Here is a 20,659-nt window from a genome sequence, read left to right on the forward strand (position 1 = left end):
AAATTTCTGGAAACGTTCGCCCTATTTCTAGAGAATAGAAATGGGCATTAAAGTGAACAAGGAGGAAGAATTCTTATTTCTACTTTATATACTTCCATCTGGTATGAATTTCTTTCTATATTAGTTTTATAATGTTTTTTTAAAACTAGTTAAAAAAGAGAATCATTTCATCCCTTTGGTCCCCTCTTAACTTGAGGAAAAACTCTTTCCCATCCCCCACCTATTTGCTCCGAAGCTTTTCCAATCACTTTCCTGTAACCTAGTCATTCATCTTTTCTTAGTCAGTATTGAGCAATTATACACTGAGCACCTTCTATGTACCAAGCACTCCTATAAATGCTGGGATATGTATATATATGATGATCCCTAATCTTAGGAACTTAAAGTTTTAATAACACATATAGCCTTGACTGAATACATTTGTTTCTCCAATGTTTTCTTCTTCAAACAGAGTTAAAATACGAAATCCATTAACAGGAACAATAAACATTTTAAACCTCTCTCCTAAAATCCTGTCTGGCACATCCAACTGCCTACTCAACACCACCTGGAAATTTAATAAGCATCTCAAACTCACGTGTCCAACATTGAATCTCTGGTTTTTCCTTCTAAATCTACTCCTCCCACAGCTTTCCTCATCTTAGTAAATGGAAACCATTCTTTCAGTTATTTAAGCCCCAAACCATGGAGTCATACAAGGCAGAATCATGTCAGTTCTACCTTCAGAACGTGTTCAGAATCTAACAAGCATTTCTCACCACCTCCACCACTAATGCTTGGTGGAAGCCAGTGTCAATTTCACCTGGCGTGCTGCAACTACCTCCAAACTGGTCTCCCTGCTTTTGAGTTTGCCCTCCTAGATTCTATTTTCCACCAAGCAACTAGAGTAATCCCTACCTTGTCACTGCTCTGCTCAATATCCCCCAGGGTCTTCCTATCCATTCAGAATAAAAACTATGTTCTTAAAGTGGCCTAGAAGACCACGCCGGATCTGCCCACCTGCCTCCCCACTTCTCTGATACCATTTCCTACCACTCTTCCCATTCTGCTCCAGTGACACTTGACCTTGCTGTTTCTTGTACAGCAAATACACTCTTGCCTCCAGGCCTATGTACTTGTTCCCTCTTGCCAAGATACTCCTCCCTCCCATGTCCACATCTGCTCCCTCTCTCATTTCCCTCAGGTCATTGGCCAAATGTCTCCTTCTTAATAAGGTGACCACTCTATAATAACAACCCCCAACTCACCCTTGTGGCATTCCCTCATATATTTACTCATGTATTTGCTTATTGTCTGCTCTGCCTCTATAGTGCAAGCTCCACGTGGGCAGAGTCTTTATTTTGCTCACTGCCAGGTTAGAACTAAGCCTGTATTCCAGAGAGCACTCCATATATTTCTAAATGAATGAATTTAAAATGTTACGAAAATTAGTCCAAGAGACTCATGTGAATCATGAATAGTTCTGTTAAGCAAAGGGAAGTTAAAGCCCAAATCATAAATATTCAAGGATTCATATTATGGAGAAAACAATACTTCAGTGTTTACTTTTTCAGTAATAGCTACTCATGTTCATGAAAGTGATGTTTTTATGATATATGCACAACCTCCTAATTCAGAGAGGTAACAAAGAAAGTACCACTGACATGTAAAAAGATAACACGCTGTCCATCAGCCAGTTCACTTGACTGCTCATGCCAAATCCAGGAAATTATCCTAGATTCTTCTCTCCATAACCTGAAATCCATCACAGATCCCACCCTCAGAGCAAATCCACAAGTATCCCAGAAGGCCATGCCATCATCATCTCTTGCCCAGACTACTTTATTACCCTTCATTGCTTCTCCTCTTGCCTTTCTATAATCCATTCCACATACAACAGTTAGAGTGATTTTCTTAAATGTAGATCAGACATTGTCACTGCTTAAAATGTCCAATCATCTCCCAATGCACTTGAATGAAAGCCAAAGCCCTTACCGTGCTCCTGTGTGCTTCTCCAATAGCTTCATATACCACCACTGCCTTCACCTACCAGACTCCAACTGAATGGTCTCCTTTCTTGTTCATCAAACATTGCAAGTTTCTTTTTGCCTTCGATTTCTTACACTGATCCCTATACCTAGAATGGGTTTCCCCCTTACATCCAAACTGTTATTTCTTTTGTCATTCAAAACTCCTCCTAAACGTCACCTTCTTAGAGTGGGCTTCCTTGACTAACTAGTCTAAAGTAGTCCCCCAGTCATTCTCGATTAGAGCTCTCTGTGTTAAAGATGAGTATGGTCCCTATTATTAGCCAGTACTATCATGCTTTTGTTTTTCTCTTTGACTCTCCACAAGAAGAATGTAAGTTTTAAAAAGTCAGACTCTTTTCCTGTTTTGTTCACCTAAAAGAAAGCCTAATAGATAGTATATGCTCAATAAATTTGCTGAATATTAAATGAATCCCGAGTCCCTATTTACACCATAATCCAATATATTTGTATTATAAAATCTTCTTAAAATTAAACAATAAACACCTGAAATGAGTAGTCAAAAGAGATTCCTGCCCACCCCCCCAAGTTTAAATAATCCAGGACAAATTCTATGGTCACGTAACCTTTCAAAGTCAGGCATGGTCAACAATAAAGGAAAGAGACTCGGTAAAGATAATCTAAAACAGTGGAAAATTTGAAAGCCACATGTCTATGGCTTTAAAGCATATTATAAACATTTTCTATAGTAACAAAGTAAAATCAGTTGAAATATCAGCTTTGGGAAGTATAAAAGAAGGTAAAAAGATGGTACAAGAAAAAATGAAGTATTGTATTTGGAGAAGGAAAAGGAAAAACAGGAAGAGGAAGCTGCAAATAGCAGAGGTACACTAGGATTGAAAAATTTGCCACAGATAATCTCCAACATGAGTAATCCACACTGGGTAATAGAATATTGACTATAATTACATTCATCCTACTGACCTTGTTCTAAATTATTATGGATTATTACTACGCAAGTTATTTTGTTCCACACCAGAGGTGGCTGTATTTCGCTATCAGATGACATGACCTTTAATTCAATAATGCCTGTAATGCACTGGTATCCTCGGATAAAAGCTGTCTAGAATATCTGAACAAAGGTGAATTCGTTATCCAATTCACACACGCAATTAACTCTCTTAATACCTGAGAGACCATGGAGCCCCTTCTGAATTTCCTATCAAATACTACATGTGGAGGTCTTCCCTCCATCTGTAGCTATCTTGTGCTGTACTTCATAATAAACAATATTAATAGTTCATTGCCCCTGCCAAAGATCTTACATTAGTTATCAGGCGAGACCTCATTCCACAAAGCAATGACTGATTTTCCTGGGAAAATGCATTCAATTCAAATGTTACGCCTATTACTAAAGCACAGTAGTTCTTTATTCTCGGTAATGTTAAAATAAGAACAACACCTTCATGAAATACGGAAAATAATTTTAATTGTCTTTATTATTTTAAGAACACCTCTCAAAAGCCAAAAGGCAATATTTATTTTGTGGATTAATATTTATATGCTGTGTTCATTCTACATAAAAGACTATTTATTTAAATTTAGGTGTTAAAGGGCAAAAACAAACCAAAATATAGTATTTTTTTGCCACCTGTTCCCTTTACTAAGAGCTGAAATTTCATAATTTGAAGGCAGAGCATTGTGCCTTTGCTTTGTACCCATGTGTGATGCCAGTGGCTGTAGCTGTAAAAACCCAGATCAGAATAACTAGGTAATGTCAACTGTTAAGCAAATACCTACGCCTTCTAAAAAAGGAGGTAATTAATTAATTCTTCAGGGGATGCTCTTCATTTTGTCATCTAACATTCTCAGAAAACAAGAGAAATCCCTAAAATAAAACTTAGTTCTCTTAGCACACATTCGCATTGAAGTTCTCATATTGGACTGATCCTAGGAGTGAGTAAGTAGTTAAGTATATCTAAGAATGTTACTGCAGTTCAAATGAAATGTGCCTCTCGCCTGGGCTTTCATCCTCCCTCACAACTCAAACTAGGGGCGGGAGAGCAGAGGAATAAGGAAACAATCTCTCACGCGTGTTTCCTATGTTTTTATCCGCTCAAGTAATGACAGAAGTAAGAAGGACATTCTAGAAACTAAAGAGCTAAGCAGGTGACATGCGTCACTCCACAAACAATTTAAACTACAAACCAACCTTCCGCGTGCTGCAGCACAAGAAATACCGACTCCTCAGAAATGATGTACTTGTGCAGACACACCATGTTGGGCACGCAGCGGGGGATGATGGTCTTTCTGTTCCTGCTGTTTTCACTGCTTTTCCTTAGACCCTGACAGAGAACAAAAAGGTCAGTTGTACCCTCAGTTGCCTTTGGAGCCTGCTGTTCTCTGTGTTTATCAACCAAACTAATCTATCCGAGTTACCCTGGGCTTCAGAGAAACCACTCATCTGCTGCTCTATGCCCCTCAGTCCCTGGAGGCTCTGCTGATGGCATCTGGCGTGAATCCAGAGAACGGAAGATGCCACAAAGCTGCCATTAAAATCAATTACGTGGGTCAGTGTTTTTATTAGAGATGCTCTCGAACTAAGTCATCAGGACGACACACAGTTATTTCTCTATGACCTTTTCTTGAGTTTTATTTTACTTATGTATATCTTTAAAGCAGTAGACCTCGTGAGATCAATTCAGATTCCTGAGACACAAAAGGCATTCCTAGGTTAAACGGGCAGTTTTAAAATTCTATTCCAAAAAAGTACAAAGATCATTTTAAGTTTTCTCCAAAGGAACAAGGTATGTGTAGTTTCTGCTGTCATATCCTGGTTTAAAAATCTGAGAAAATGCCAGTGATGAAGTATACTCATAAAAAGAAATTTATTTCAGTATATGTCAATATGACCAACTGCCATGCTGATAAGTAAAAGAAAAAATATCAGAAAAATATAAAACTAATCTGAAATTCACTAATTCTGGATGCTGTGGAAATGCTTAAATGAGGACATTTTTAGAATATGTACTATCACAATCCACTTCAAATATTATTTTGAAATTACAAAATTGAGGGGGTTTTCTTCCTTTATTCATTTAATTACAAATTGAGTAATACAGAGAATCAAAATTGAATTTAGAAAAAAGACAGGGCAAGGGATGTAGATAACACTCTCCCAAATACCTGTAGCAAAGACTTTAAGGCAAAATTTCAGCTCTTAAAAACTATAATTATAAGCAAAGGTATGATTGCATGCGGTCTTCACATATTATGCAAAATGTACTAGAGATGTATTTAAATTATACACTATACATTTAATCAGCATAAAATGAGTGTTCAACTTATACAAATTATTTCCTCCATACTCTATAACCTAAGCCTCTTTTTAAATGTATGCTATAGAGTATTTATCCACTGTGATGGAAGGACACAAAGTAAAATAAATACAGATCACTGCAAACATAAAAGAACATTCAAACAGCCAGAAAAAAATTAAATATTTTCTTTCAGAAGCATAATTTTAAAATAAATTTCTAAATTCATTAAACAGAAAAATTCTACTTACTTTTAGAATGAATGTCTGTTCTGTCCTTGTGTCCATTACAAGTAAAACCTACATAAAAGACATGAGTAATAACCTATTTACAATACAATGAAACATGAACTCATAACTTTTTGAGACTATACTTTAAAGGTTTGGGAGAAGTGTTGAAATTGACTCTGCCAAAATTGTTAATTTCTGAATTGATTTTTTTTAAGTCGCTAAATCACAGGATTAAAACAGTCTTATCTAAAAGTGTGTTTCCTTTCTAAAAATGCCATATTTTAGAAACACTACTACATTTTCCTAGATTTATTTTAAAATATATTTCTTAAAAGGAAAAATTATTTTAGAAAAAGAGTTTTTCTTCATGAAACATATATGGTTTTAAAAAAGTTAAAAAAATTTTTTTTTACAGAAATTGAAGTCTCAGTTTTCTTCCTAAAGCCTCTAATGTAGCAACTTGCTACAATGTGATCTCAATAACCCAGGCTCTAACCCAAGGCACCCTTCTGGTGCTACTTCTCCATCCTGGACTCATCCTTAACTCCTCCTTTCCCATCAGCAAATCCTGCCAGCTCTATCTTCAAATTGTATCCAGAATCTGAACTCACCTCACCACTTCCACAGCTATTACCCTGAATGAAACAAAGATTTACCTGGATTATAACAATGGTGTCCCAACAGATTTCTCTGCTTCCATCTTTGCTGCCCTATGGTCTATTCTCAAAATAGCAGGCAGGGTTTGCTTTTAAAAACATAAGTTATATCATGTCACTTCTCATTCAGAGAAAAAGCACACATTCAAAACAATGACCTCAAGACCCCTCATAATCTCACACAATGCCCCCTCAAACTATCCACTCCCCCTGCACCCATCCTGGTAAAAAAAAGAGTGAATAGAGATAGGGAATTATGCTACCATATTAATATTTATATTTATAGTTTATATTTTATAAACATTTTAATATTTATATTATATATTTTATATTATGTTAATCTTATCATTTTGGAGAAACACTATAGCAGAGGTTGGCAAACTTTTCCTGTAAAGATGCAGGTAGTAAATATTTAAGGCTTTGCAGGCCCAAAAGGTCTCTGTTGCAGCTATTCAACCCTGCTGTTGTAGCACAAAAGCAGCCAGAGTCTGAAATGGGCCATCTCGGGGGAATTTACACCACAGAAATCTGCAAACACTGTAAACAGGGCTTTTTTTCCCCACCCCCTCCAGAGAGTTAAGAGTCAAGGGTAAAAGAAGATATTACACTTAGAAAAATAAAAGAATGGTCAGAAAGAGAAAAACAAATACCATATGCTAACACATATATATAGAATCTAAAAAAAAAAGTGTTCTGAAGAACCTAGGGTCAGGACAGGAATAAAGACGCAGATGTAGAGAATGGACTTGAGGACATGGGGAGGGGGAAAGGGAAGTTGAGACAAAGTGAGAGAGTGGCAGGGACATATACACACTACCAAATGTAAAATAGAGAGCTAGTAGGAAGCAGCCACATAGCACAGGGAGATCAGCTCGGTGCTTTGCGACCACCAAGAGGGGTGGGATAGGGAGGGTGGGAGGGAGACGCAAGAGGGAGGAGATATGGGGATATATGTAGGTGTATAGCTGATTCACTGTGTTATACAGCAGCAACTAACACAACAATGTAAAGCAATTATACCTCAATAATGATGTTAAATAAATAAATAAATAAAAGAATGGTGAGAAGAAACAGGAGTTACAAAGAGGAACCCGTTTAAGACCTGATGAATTTGAAGTAATAGTGACAACTTCATCTTTGACCCCTCTTCTGAGTGATTGACCTATACTATTTAACTCCATTTAATTTCAATTGAATATTCCCACAGATACCTCCTAAACTCATCTCTTCCTCTTCCCAAAGCCCTGTCCCCACTAAAACTAAAACAAAACCCCACTTCACCTCTTACCATATTGAATAACACCACCACCCATGGAACCCCCCCCTCAAATCAAAAAGCTCCCTAAGTCACTGTGAATTCTCCCCTGCCCCCCACCTTCATAACCAGTAACCAAGTCCAGTCAATTCTACCTCCTAAGTATTTCTCTCCTCCACCTTCTACTCTCTTTCGCCTACCGTGTTTTAAGTGTTTAATATGTGCTATGCTTTAGTCATGTGTAATCACTGTTAATTCTTTCAATTACCCAATAAGATAGTTTTACCATTTCTACTCCACATGTGAAGATACTATAGCTTCATCTCTAGAAGCTATAGCAGTAGATAATAATAGTATCTACCATTTGTGAGAATTTCAGTGAGATAATCTTTACAATTGCTTGGTACAGTTATTACTATTATTGCTATCACTATTATTGCTTCTTCTCCCTGAAATGTTCACCCAGCCCCTTATCAAACAAGCACTTATCTTTCCATATTCAGCTCAAATGTCACTGACACTTTTCTTCCTTTGTTCTCCCACTGTATATGGTACCAGCCTCTTCAACTTGGTTTTATTTGGTCACTTGTCTATATCTCAACCAGATTTCAAGCTTTTTATCAGCATGTTGTAAGCAGAATAACAGTCGCCAAAGACACTCATATCTTAATCTCCATAACTTGTGAATATGTTATGTTATTGGCAAAAAGGACTCTGCAGATGTAATTAGGGTACAGACCTTAAAACAGATTACCCTGGATTATCTGACTGGGCTTAATCAAATCACATGACCCCTTAGAGAACTGTCTCTGTCCAGAACTGGACAGCACAAAAATGATATGGCTGAAGGGGAAATCAGAGGGATTCGAAGTATGAGAGGGACATGTTGTTGCTGGATACAGAGGTCCACATGTAAGCACTGGAAAGAGCCCTCTAGGAGCTCACAGTAAGCATGAGAAGGAGCAGGCAGCTTCTAGGAACAAAGACCAACCCTTGGCTGAGAGCCAGCAACCACAGTCCTACAACCACAAAGAAAAGAATTCATCCAACAACATGAATGAGCTTGAAAGTGGATTTTCTCCCAGAGTCTCCAGTAAGGAATGCAGCCCTGCCAGCACCTTGATTTTAGCCCAATGCAACCCATGTCAGACCTCTGATCCAAAGAACTTTGACATAATAAATTTAGTTGTTTTGAGCTGCGAAGTTTCTGGTAATTTGTAATGCAGCGATAGAAAGCTAATACAGGGCAGAAATTGTATTTCCTCCAACATATAACCTATCCGTCTCCCACAGTAATTGTTCAATAAACATATGTGAATGAATTTAGGTGTAAAAGTTTGGAAGGTAGACAGCATTTGGGGAATAGAGCTTAGAAAATAAGTCAGGACTAAAGATGTACAGTAACTGAGCAAGCTCCGTAAAAATAACAGCTAAAGACATGAGGAAGTACCCCAATGGAATGCTCACTTTATAGCAGGCACTGTGATGGGGTTTAAGGAATTAAATCACATAATTCATTCAACAATCCAATGAGGTAGGTATACTGTTTTTTCTTGCTTTTTGGCCACACCACACGGCATGTGGGACCTTAGTTGCCCAACCAGGAATCGAAACCATGCCCCTTGCAGTGGAAGCGCAGTCTTAACCACTGAACAGCCAGGGATGTTCCAAGGTAGGTATACTTTTATTAACCAAATTACAGAGGAGGAAACAAACATAAAACTGTTAACCTGCCCATGCTCACAAAGCCAAGACGTGCTAGAGGTGAAATTTAAACCCAGCAATCTGGCTCCAAGGCTCTTCCTCTTTAACTGCTAAACTACACTATTTATGTCTGTGTATACATAGCTGGAATAGTGAAGGTATATAACACAATAACAACCAAAAGTACAGTGAGAAATACACCAAAAACCCCAGAAAATATAGTGGTTCAGACATCAGGAAAAGAGAATGCTTAAAATGAGAGTGATCACCTGTGCCAAACAACAAAGAGAAGCCATGAAGAATGAGAACTAAGAAGGGACTACTGCCTAAGGGAGTCAGGAAGTCACTGATAGCTTTCATTACTACATTATGCAGTCAACTGACAGGGACAGAAGCCAACTACTCAGAGTTAGTAACGGGTGATATGAAAATGAAGGCAACTTATACATGTCTTTCCAAAGAGAAGTATGTCAGAAGAAGGAAAAACACTAAAACGAAAGAGTTAGTAGGATCATCAGGTGTGAACTATTTTCAGAGAGGGTAGACCTATTTGCCCATAATTTCCCTCGGAGCTATATTCACCACCAATCATGAACCTCCTAGGCATGGAAGCACATTCAAAGAACTTGAACCTTGACAGTTAAATTAACATATCATGAGTGCAAAAGGGGGCACACCTCTGTAAAGGAGGGCTCAATAAACATCTACTGAGTCTGTGAAGACATTCAGTATTCCCTAAATCTCATCTGTTTTCACATCAAGTTGGGACTCTTTTAAGCTACTCATCAGATTCCAATCCTAATTTAAATAACATACTTCTATGTGAAATAGAAAACGTTTCACTAGGTAAAAGGTTAGGAAGCTGTACAAAGCAAAGAACTTCTTTCTACCGGAAACTTCTTAATCGACTGAACAGAATGTACCTGCATAAATCAGGAGCGATATCTCTTTGCTGGTCTCACTTAGCCATGAAGCATGAAGTGGATCAGATAAAAAGGCCAAATTAAGATCGATAAACATGGCTGAGAAGGGCTGCTTTGTTTACATTTACTTTCTTCTCCAAGTTTGTCTGCAACTAGACAATGTTCACATTGAGGCAATAAACACAAGAACATATGTGATTTTTTTTAAATGTGCCCTTTGACTGTCAATTTCTCCCAAACAGGTGTTGGCTAAATGATTATAAATTGGCCTCTGGATACACCTCTTCAACTGAGCCGTACAGGGCTGGTGATAATATAATTAGACCTAAAAACATCAGGCTGGTGAATGCTTTCCATCTGTTTGGCAATAATGTTTAGTTAACAGTAGTCTTTAAAAGAAGCACCTTCAACTTCAGTTCTTAAAGTTATTTATAGAGCCATTCTTAACACACCAGCACTCCTGCTAACAAGAGCTTTAGCCACTTGGAAATTATTAGCCATACAGCTGTATACAAAGAGAAACGACTGCATTTAACATCTGTATCTTTCCAAATTTACTTGCTTCAACCTCATTTAGAGTCATTTCTTAATGAACAGTGCTATGGCGCTGCATTAATATTATAGTTGCACGCACAAAGATCATAAGGAGGCAAACATTTTTTTAATGCCAACAGTAGGCCAATCTGTAATGAAGCTGTCAGCATATAAGGACAAAATAATAGCTTCTTTAACCCTCAAACAGAATTCGTTCATTTGTGGACATGGGTTTGCTCACCTTTATAAAGACAAAAATCTAATTTAGTATTAATTTGATACAATTGTCTTCCCGATAAAAGACTCCTAAAACCATCTTTTATTTCATGATAAAACAAGTACTATAACTAACCCTGTCATGAAATAATTATCTTGGATAGCATACCTTATTGAAAGAATACAATTATTGTATTTTTCCCTTTCATTTTTCACACTTACCTATCAGCACTATTTTAGCATATGGTCTAACAGGAGAGATTACTTCATGTTTGCCCGTGGTAATATACAGAATCACTGCTCCTAACTGGGAAAAAAAACCCCCAAACAGACAACTTATCCCTTTAGGATGAGCCTCATCTGCTCCTCAATTCCACCAGCACAATGAGACTTGCCTACTCTTCTTTCACAACAGTAGCAGGAAAAGCTCCAATTGATTATAAGTCAATTTTGTTAACTAGAATGGGGAAGGCCCAATATTTAACTAGGTACCACCTCTGGAAAGATAGGAGAGGTTGGGGAATATATCAAAAGTATCAAATGATGAGGTTTTTTTAAGCATATGAAAAATAAATTTGGAGAAAAGAAAAGAGACAAATAGCAATAAAGACACTATGATTGTGGTGAGGAAATATGGATCGTTCCCTTCAGTGAAGATTATGTGCCACCTATTTTTTAATTTTTTTAGATACTTAATTTAAAGGTTGACATTCAAAGTCTGGAAGTCTCTAAAAGTAAATTCAACTCCAATTCCTTTAAAAAGAAAGACTACCTGGGTTATCTAAGGGAATATCTATCTCTACTTTGGTGCCAGTTACTTCACAGGACTCCAGAACAATTAATAAAAGTGTTTTTTTTTTTTTAATGTTTAAGAAAAGCTTACAGAGATAGCCATACCAGACAAACAGCGTTTCCCTTACTGGTGTCACAGTACCATTCGTGTGGATGGGATGTCATCTAAATGGACTTCAATTGTGCAAGTTATACTGCTGGGAATTCACCCATAAACAAACATACCAGAAAAGAATGGGATCAACATAATAAAGAAGCGAGAGAAAACAGAGAAGCCCAATTCCACAAGTTAGAGGGTCTTTTTCACATAGTTCCAGATAAATAAGATTATACTTACTGTACTCTCTTTTTTAAAAAAGTCCACACTTAACTTGACCATTATTAGATGAGTTATTAACTAAAGTCATCTTGGCAGCTTTATAGGAGCTAGTAATGTTATTCTTCTGTAGAAATGGTTTTGAACAACAAACCTAAAGCACTAAACCTTTGCTCTCCCTGTCAATACCACATGATGATAATCGAATGTCATTTATATTTATTGCTAAAACCCATCTCATGTTATATGCTTAGAATATTCAAAATGTATTTCTACTGTTGATTGTTAATCCATACCTTATGCTCATGAGATAATCTTATAAAAAATTTAACTACCAGAAAACAAAGAGTACTGGGGGTGACCTTTAATACCAACAATTCTCCCCACTGGGGTCTAACTCTTTCTTTGACATCAGAAGGCTAGCAATGCTCCCTGTACCATTGTCCAGCAAGTCCAAAAGCAAAAGATACTCAGCCTACCACTTCCGTGCATGAGAAGGTGCAGCATCAGGAGCATCAGCATGAACAGACTGTGTAGAGGAACTTCTCACCTGTTATGCCACGGAATCCATCTGTTCTTAATGGTCATGCGCTCACAAAAGTTGTTTCACTGATAAGAACTGAAGTATGAAAAGTAAAATTTGACACGGATACTTACAACTCTATCCTAAAGGGCATTTTCATTTCCTACTCTCAAGAATCTATTTTCAGCAAAGCATAAAAGGTACCCCTGTGATGTAAAGGGAACAGAAAAAGATTATGTGGAGTCTTACCAGTGCTTTATTTGTGCTAGAACTTCCAACACAGCACAATATCATGAACTAAGTGAACAATCAAAAAGGGTACTGCTTTGTGGACTGATAGCAAAGCCAAAACATCACCAACCAACTTAGAGCAAGGAGAAATATCTATGAAGCAGGTTAAGCTCTTCAGGCTTCTATACAACCGAGAAATATCTTCAAACGTAGGAACAACAGAACTAATCTACTAGGATTCTAGTACGTAGTACGTAAGAAGTAGTACGTAAGATCCACATTTCTTTCCAATTATTAAATTCCAAATTACCATAAATCAAAATATACTTTACACACCATTGTAAAGCAATCATACTCCAATAGATGTTAAAAATAATAATAAAATAAGGAAATGTAAAATTATATATATATATTTTTTTTTTAATGTTTATCCAAACACATTTAACTCCCCAAAACATCCCAGTTTACCTAATTCTTTTATCTGCCTTAACTACAAGCATATTGGAGCAGGGAAAAAGAACCACAGTAGGACTAGCAAGCAACACAAATCTAAGCTGGTAAATAACGAATTCTTGTATAAGAAAACAACTAATTTTAGATTTCTTTAAATGCCCAGACATTTACAAAGGTTTGAGTATGCTAATTTTTTAATTAAAAGATATTTCAGCAGCAAAAGCTCTTTCATATGCACTACTGATTCTTCATCAAACGTTAACTATCCAACTTAACACCAGTATAGCCGGTGGCAGCCTGAAGGTTCACCATCTGCTGCTACCCAAAGTCACTGTGGCCACCTTCAGAACAAATGCTTCAAAGCCTGGAGATAAGAGACTGAAGGAATACTGCGTAAGTCAGCATAAGGGTGATGACAAACCTAGAGGCAGGCAACAGGCAAGCTACCAGAAAATTCAGAACATCACGAACCATCAGTCACCTCTTAGAATACATACCCAAGGTCACAAGGGACTCTAGTGGCTGAACAAAAAGACAAGAGAAATACTACCTCTAATGGAATTTACTTAAGTAAATGTGATGATTTTTTTCCTTTAAAAAAAGGGGAGAGCTGGCTAGTTTTTTTAAATCCCCTGTAATTTTATACAAAGCAAGCATACAATATATAAAGTGAAATATAAACTGAAGGTATGTTCAGTCTATGAAATAATAATAAAGGTATATATATATATTTTTAGGTAGTCATAAAATAAGGTACTTTGCTTTGAAAGGTTTGTTTTCTGTGTACCATCATATCCACAATCCAAATGTTACCCAAGGTAAATGCACTTTGAGATGAGGTTTTACAAAATCCACAAAATAGCAATATAAAATCCTGATTTCTGGCTACTCCAAAATGTCATTTATTTAAGGTGATGATTATCATCACAATACCTCATGTAGAAACAAAATACTGAGGTGTCTTTTGAATTATTACAAACAGAGAATCTCAAGAACCTGGCTATATATTCATCTTAAAAGAAATGCACTTATATGAAATTTTCTTATACATCAACTTTGATTCCTGGGTTGGTTTTTTTGGTATCTTTAATGTAGTAAGAAGAAAAGCAATATAGAAAGTATTTTTTAGACTATATAAAGCATCTTTTAATTCTTGATTTTAAAATGGCAGCAGACGGGCTTCCCTGGTGGCGCAGTGGTTGAGAGTCCGCCTGCCGATGCAGGGGACACGGGTTCGTGCCCCGGTCCGGGAGGATCCCACGTGCCGCGGAGCGGCTGGGCCCGTGAGCCATGGCCGCTGAGCCTGCGCGTCCGGAGCCTGTGCTCCGCAATGGGAGAGGCCACAACAGTGAGAGGCCCGTGTATCACACACAAAAAATAAATAAATAAAAAATAAAATAAAATGGCAGCAGATACATTTAGTTTGCATGCATTCTAATCTTAATCCTGATTTTTAAAAATTCTTCCAAGCTTCTACAGCATAGTTATAAATTAATTTAAAACTAGGGCATTATTAAACATTCATGTACCCTAAGAACTGTCATAACAAAGCCCATTTGTCCTGACCTCTATTGAAATTGAACACAACCTGTTGAGCACAACTATCGACAGTTTCTATAATCAAATACAATACTGTTGTGTGTGTATGCTCCACGGGAACACAATTCATGCCTCTGTATACTCAGTAACTTCAATAATAATCACGATGATTTTTAAAAGATTCGTTTGTCATTGTGATAGCTAAAAATAGAGTAAATGTTACCAAAGTAACTTTATTTTCCAAGATGTTATGAATATATTATGAATCATAACATTAAAAAAAGAAAATAAGCATATTTTGGCGGTGCTAAAAGAGATTTGCAAACACAAGTAATTTACTCAAAATTAAAAGGCCAGTCATTCCCACATTGTTTCATTCCTCCAAGGGGCACTGAAATATGGTTGGCAAAGATTGTTTTATCAGGATCAGAAAAGATAAAAAGGATTTTAAAGGGGTTCCTCGGGACTTCCCTGGCGGTCCAGTGGCTAAGACTTCGCCTTCCAGTGCAGGGGGTGCGGGTTCGATCCCTGGTTGGGGAGCTGAGTTCCCACATGCCTTGTGGCCAAATAACCAAAACATAAAAACAGAAGCAATATTGTAACAAATTCAATAAAGACTTTAAAAATGGTCCACATAAAAAAAAAAAAAAACAACTTAAAAAAAAAATGTTTCTCTAAAAGTCACTTGGCCAACACCTGGATTATTTATCCTTAGGCGAATAGCTAAATCTAGTCCTGCCCTAGGGCAATGTAAAATACATGTGCTTCTCCAGAAAATAATCCAGGGAGTAATTATTTCAACCACAAATATGAATTTTAAATCTCATATTCTGTTAGCCAAATGTCAATGAATGTGAGCCACTCCTCAATGATGTCTCTTACTAGGATGTGAGGTTAATGATTTAGTGAACAATAAAGCTATCACAGAAATGTCTTTTTTATATAGATGAAAAAAGAGTTACTTTGTATAATTTTTCAAGTCCTAGGCCTATACATCTATTACTTCATAAAACATGCTTCCAAAGGACATGGTGTGTCTTTGTAAGAAAACAGGATATAAATATAGCAGAAGGCAGAATATAAAAAACAGAGAAATCGAGTTTAAAACAGAAATGCTGAAGAGCTAGGAAAAACATCCACTTAGGAGGCTCTTCTCAGATCCAAATGCTTTAAAAGCTAGATCTCTACACCTTTGTCATCCTCATTTTGATTGTCTGTTTTCTGTTTTTGCAAAGCAACTTGCCCAAGGCCACAAAGAGATTATGTTAAAGAGAGGTAAAAACTCTGAAGTTCTGGGTTTACAGGCCCAAGTTCAGCTTATGTCATTCAATACCATAATGAAACCATTTGTTCTGTTCCTTTGGTTTGAATTCTGAAGTTCACTTGGGATAATGACTTGACACTGTTAAATTTAGATGAAAATTAATTCAATTATAAGTATAGTCTGCTGTATTTAGCTTTAGATCCTTCTTATTTGCATTTGCTAGCAACACCTAATACTCTGGTGCTGATATAAACTATGTCCATTCATACTCTGGTTTAATATTTTCATTCTGCTGCTAAGTGTGTTCCATAAATATGCTCAAATAAATTTATAGGCCCTGGAAACTGAAATAAGTCCCTAAAGAGCAGCAAATATGTCCAAATAGTTTTTATATCGTGTTCAAAATTGGTGCTGTGTGTACTCAGTAAATGCTATCTTATAAGGATAACAGATGGACACAGAGGCTACATCTTCAAGTCAATCAATACATATCCAACTAAGTTGCCAATGTCAGAGATAGCCTGATTCCAATTCTGAAGAAAATGCTTCAAGGGCAAGAAAGCTTTAAATGTTATTATTTTTAAGTGTTTTAAATGAGTTTTGCACTTTTGGAGCAGATGGAGTTGAAATTCTGGTACTGGTCAAAATTTAACAATGTTTTAATATGACTAGAAATTTTATTTAGTAGAAGAATACAATGTGTTGATGTTCTAAAAAATTCCAAAATATTTTAAAGCATATAGGAAACACAAAGACATAACACTCATTCTCATATTGACAATTTCATCAACTGCAACAATTTCCCTGCCAACAATCTACAGGTGTATTCTGTGAGAGGGGGTGAAAAAGGGAGGAGGATGAATGTTTTGACAGTTTTCAAAACTACTCTTCTTGCTCTGATCCTGAACTTGTAGTATATTTTGAGGTACAGACTCACAGAGTATTTGAAATCTTAAAACACATGTATTATCTCTTTTTGTCCTCTTTATAACTATTCAGCAAGCATTTGTTAAATCCTTACTGCATGGACAGCACTATGTTTAGTTAGGCATTATCAGAGAAAATAAAAAAGGATAAGTTATAGTTTCTGCCCTCTAGGACACATTAACAAGATATTTAAGGCAACTAAAGGCATACAAGCTAAAATAATACACAACTGAATGCTAAGTTGTGTTAATTCAAAGAAAGGAAAGACGAGTATTACAGTTAAGGCAGAGATAAGCTTTCAGCTAAGTCTTGAAGAATGGACTAAACATAGGTGGGCAGGAAGGAAAAAAGGAAGAATTCAAAGAGTTAAAGAAGCTAGAAAGAAAGCATGCTCTGAGTCTCCCACAATTCCTTTAGCCTGAAACACTATTCTAGGAGCTAAACCGTACTCATTCCTCATGTCTTTGCTTTGCATCTAAGAAGCCTCTGGAGAGCCCCAAGCTAGGCACCCCTCCTACATGTTCTCACAATACCCTAGTGTACTTCCTTCACCCAAAGCAGTTTCACACTGTATTGTAACTGCTATTTCCCACTGAATTATAAACTCTGAGAGGGTAGAGATTAGGTGTTTTATTCACCATTGTATCTCCAGTGGCTATTATCACACTTGACATATAGCAGGAGCTCAACAAACATTTGCTGAATGAACGAATGAATAAATGAGAAAACAGAAATGGAAAAGACCTGGAGAGAAATGGTGAGGAGTCAGGCCAATTAGAATAAATGGTCCCTACCTTTTTTAAGATAATGTGAGTAGAGAGGTATCATTCATTCATTCATTCACTTTTTTCAATACATATATATTGAGTATCTGCTGTTTTTAAGTCACTATGCTAAATGTTAAAAATACAAAATTAAATAAGATATAGTCACGAAGCTGGTGACATGTTATAGAGGCTTATTCTCCAAAGACACATATCTTCTGCACAGGATTTAGACTATCTTTTCTATCTAATAGATGTCTGTGAATACTGTACCAAAATATATTAAAATGTTAATTTTTAGGAAAGAAGGAGGAAAATACTTAGTATTTGAGGCATATGAAGGCTTGTTGGAGGAGGCATAGAAATAATATCAAAAACTACCATACAGTATAGATGAATGCTGTGACAGATAGGTTCAAGGCATTAAAAGGACACAGCAAAAGATATTTACATTAGACCGTAGAGGTAAGTAAGCAAGGGAGCCCTCCAAAAGAAGAGAATAATTAAGAATGAGACAAATTAAGTGAGGAAGGAAAGGTAAAGTCACTCCAGGTGGAGGGGTATATCATGTGTAAAACATGACACCTTGTGTATCTTACAGTTCCACAGGGTTGTAACCAAGACAGCATGTTGAGGTGGTCTGGGAAAGGTCTTTGTAGGCTTAGCTAAGAAGTTTGAACATTATCCTAAAATTCTATGTGAAGGTATTAAAGACTTTTAAGCAAGAGAGTTATTTGTTTTAGAAAAATTACTTTCCTAAAGTATCAGTTTTATGAATTATTCTGGCAACAGTGTTGATAATGAACCAGAGGAAAATGAGACTAGAGGCAAATAACAGTATGTCTTAAAAGGGGGATAAAGAGAACAGTGTATATCTTTAAACTTACAAATAACTTTGGATGCCTAAATTTTGATTTGAAACAGTTGAAGGAAAGATGGCTTAGTTGTAACTAGCAGTACCCAGAAGGTATTGGGTCAACCTGAAATAATTATTGTAGCTATATGTCATCTGCAAGATTCTTTGTCCTATTTTGTTGAAAAAAATTTGTTAACAACTTGAAAAAGGTCAACAAAGACATGTTGATCAAAATTATGGATGCCATGAAGCTGAGAGGACTACACAATGTGTTAAATTTAACATTCTCTGAAATACAGATCAATATCCCCTAGAGAAACTGCATTAAATAACAGTAAAGAAATGTTTAAAGTTATACAATAATGACTACAAAGAAAACAAGAGAGGAGATGAGAAAAGATAGAAAAGTTTCAGAAGACAGAAAACAGAATGAATCAGACAGATACTACAGACAGCTAAAGGAGGGACTGAAGAGTGCTACTGAAAACAGGGGCAGTATACGAAAACCTAAATGCCAAATTGATGAGGACATCAGTCCTCCTTCAACCACTGGGCTCCCAGAATGCTGGTTGGTCTAATACTAGATCCCTTGGTAAGAGATTTAAAGGTTCTTTTCTAAGAAAACCAAATAGCCTAAAAGATAAGGCATATAGATACTGACATTATTAGGTCTCCTAATAAAACATCTGGATTATTACACAAATTGAAAGTCACCAAATGCCCAGTTCAACAAATGAAAAAAAAAAATCCCACCAAACAAATCATTGTGAAATTTTAGAACAGTAGGGACAGTGAGAAGAGCCTATAGGCCTCCAGCGAGAGAAAGGGAGGAAGAAAAAAAATGGGTCGGGAATTGGAATGCAATATATTGGGTTGGCCAAAAAGTTTGTTCGGTTTTTAATGGAAAAACCCAAACGAACTTTTTGGCCAACCCAACAGAAGACTGATGAAGAGAATTCTCACAGTAACAAGAAGTGGAAGTGTGATGAGGAAAGCTATGCAGAAGTCCAAGAGAACAAACCAATCCATACGTAAGCAGAACAAGGAAGGAATCCAAGAGAAAAGACTCAGAAAACCACTGATCTAATGTACTATCTGAGGTGTCTGACTGCATTGAGACGTTTTAAAGTTTTATCAGAGAGTTTAGTAATAAATAATGATAGGGACAGAGAAAAAAATAAGCAAATGGGGGAAAACCAGGCAATTTATTAACTCTAAGAAAAAACCAAAAATTTGCACATGGAAAGTCCAAAGAAATTTCAACAGATTGAAATTTAGGCCAAATTTAAGCAAAATAAAACTAGAAGAAACAAACATAAAACACTACCAATTGGAAAGACAACACACCGTGTTGAAATAACTAAAAACTGGTTATTGGAGAAGGGCAGTACTAAGGACTAAAGAGGCAGTATTTGGCTCAAGAGAAAAAAGGACTTTTTTTAAGAGTTTCAATTGTGTAAAATGGAATGACTGACTTTGAGACATTAAGTAGCTCTGTCTTTATTCACACTTCTTTACAGTCCCTTCCATGCTGTTTTAGAATTTACATACTGACCTATATCTCTCCTGCTAGACTAAAGAGAAGAACCATGCATGTCTTATATAGCACCTAACACAGTGCCTGCTACATGGTGGCATTCAAAACATGTTTGTTAAATTAATAAATAAAAGGCCCTGAAAAATAAATAAATAAATAAATAAACAAAAGGCCCTGAAGCTGAACAGCCATTCAACAGGGCACTACAGATGGGCCACAAGATCTGTAATTCACTGAGTCAGATGACCTTAAAGTCCTCTCTAACCCTGAGATTGTATACCCCAAGCCATTAGGAGGTAAAATGAAACTTGTCCCTTTATTTTGAAATTACTTAGGTTCTCCTATTATAAAACTGACCATACAAATATATATTATACAATCATACTTTAAATACAAAAAGAATTTGACTTCTTTGGAAAATACTCTATTAGTCCAATATATTAACATTAATATAACAGATAAAGGGTTTTACAAGTATAGAATTCATTTTATACTCTTAATTATAATTAAGATATGAATTTCAACAATAGAGATGGAATAAGATATTAAAACACTGAACATTATGAAACACAACTAAAACTCATGTGTGTGTGTATCAAACATGTGGTTGTCCCTTGTTTTAAAAAAACAGGTATACTAGATGTGGTTCCTTAAA

General features: G+C 36.4%; 1 protein-coding gene across 5 annotated transcripts in view; it reads right to left on the minus strand.

Annotated features, from left to right (window-relative positions):
- Positions 1–20,659, minus strand: part of RPS6KC1 (ribosomal protein S6 kinase C1) — a 232,629-nt gene that overhangs the window by 44,140 nt on the left and 167,830 nt on the right. For 4 of the 5 annotated variants that reach the window (XM_067029882.1, XM_067029876.1, XM_059073278.2 and 1 more), the window contains 2 exons: positions 5,536–5,583; positions 4,180–4,312 (listed from right to left, as the gene is read on the minus strand). In XM_067029882.1, the coding sequence (XP_066885983.1) occupies positions 4,180–4,312; positions 5,536–5,583 (181 nt within the window). Of the gene's footprint in view, positions 1–4,179; positions 4,313–5,535; positions 5,584–6,170; positions 6,260–20,659 lie in introns of those variants that run through there. The other variant, XM_067029891.1, reaches the window with a different exon arrangement.

The sequence above is a fragment of the Kogia breviceps genome, chromosome 1 (genome assembly GCF_026419965.1).
Source record: "Kogia breviceps isolate mKogBre1 chromosome 1, mKogBre1 haplotype 1, whole genome shotgun sequence".
NCBI lineage: Eukaryota > Metazoa > Chordata > Mammalia > Artiodactyla > Physeteridae > Kogia > Kogia breviceps.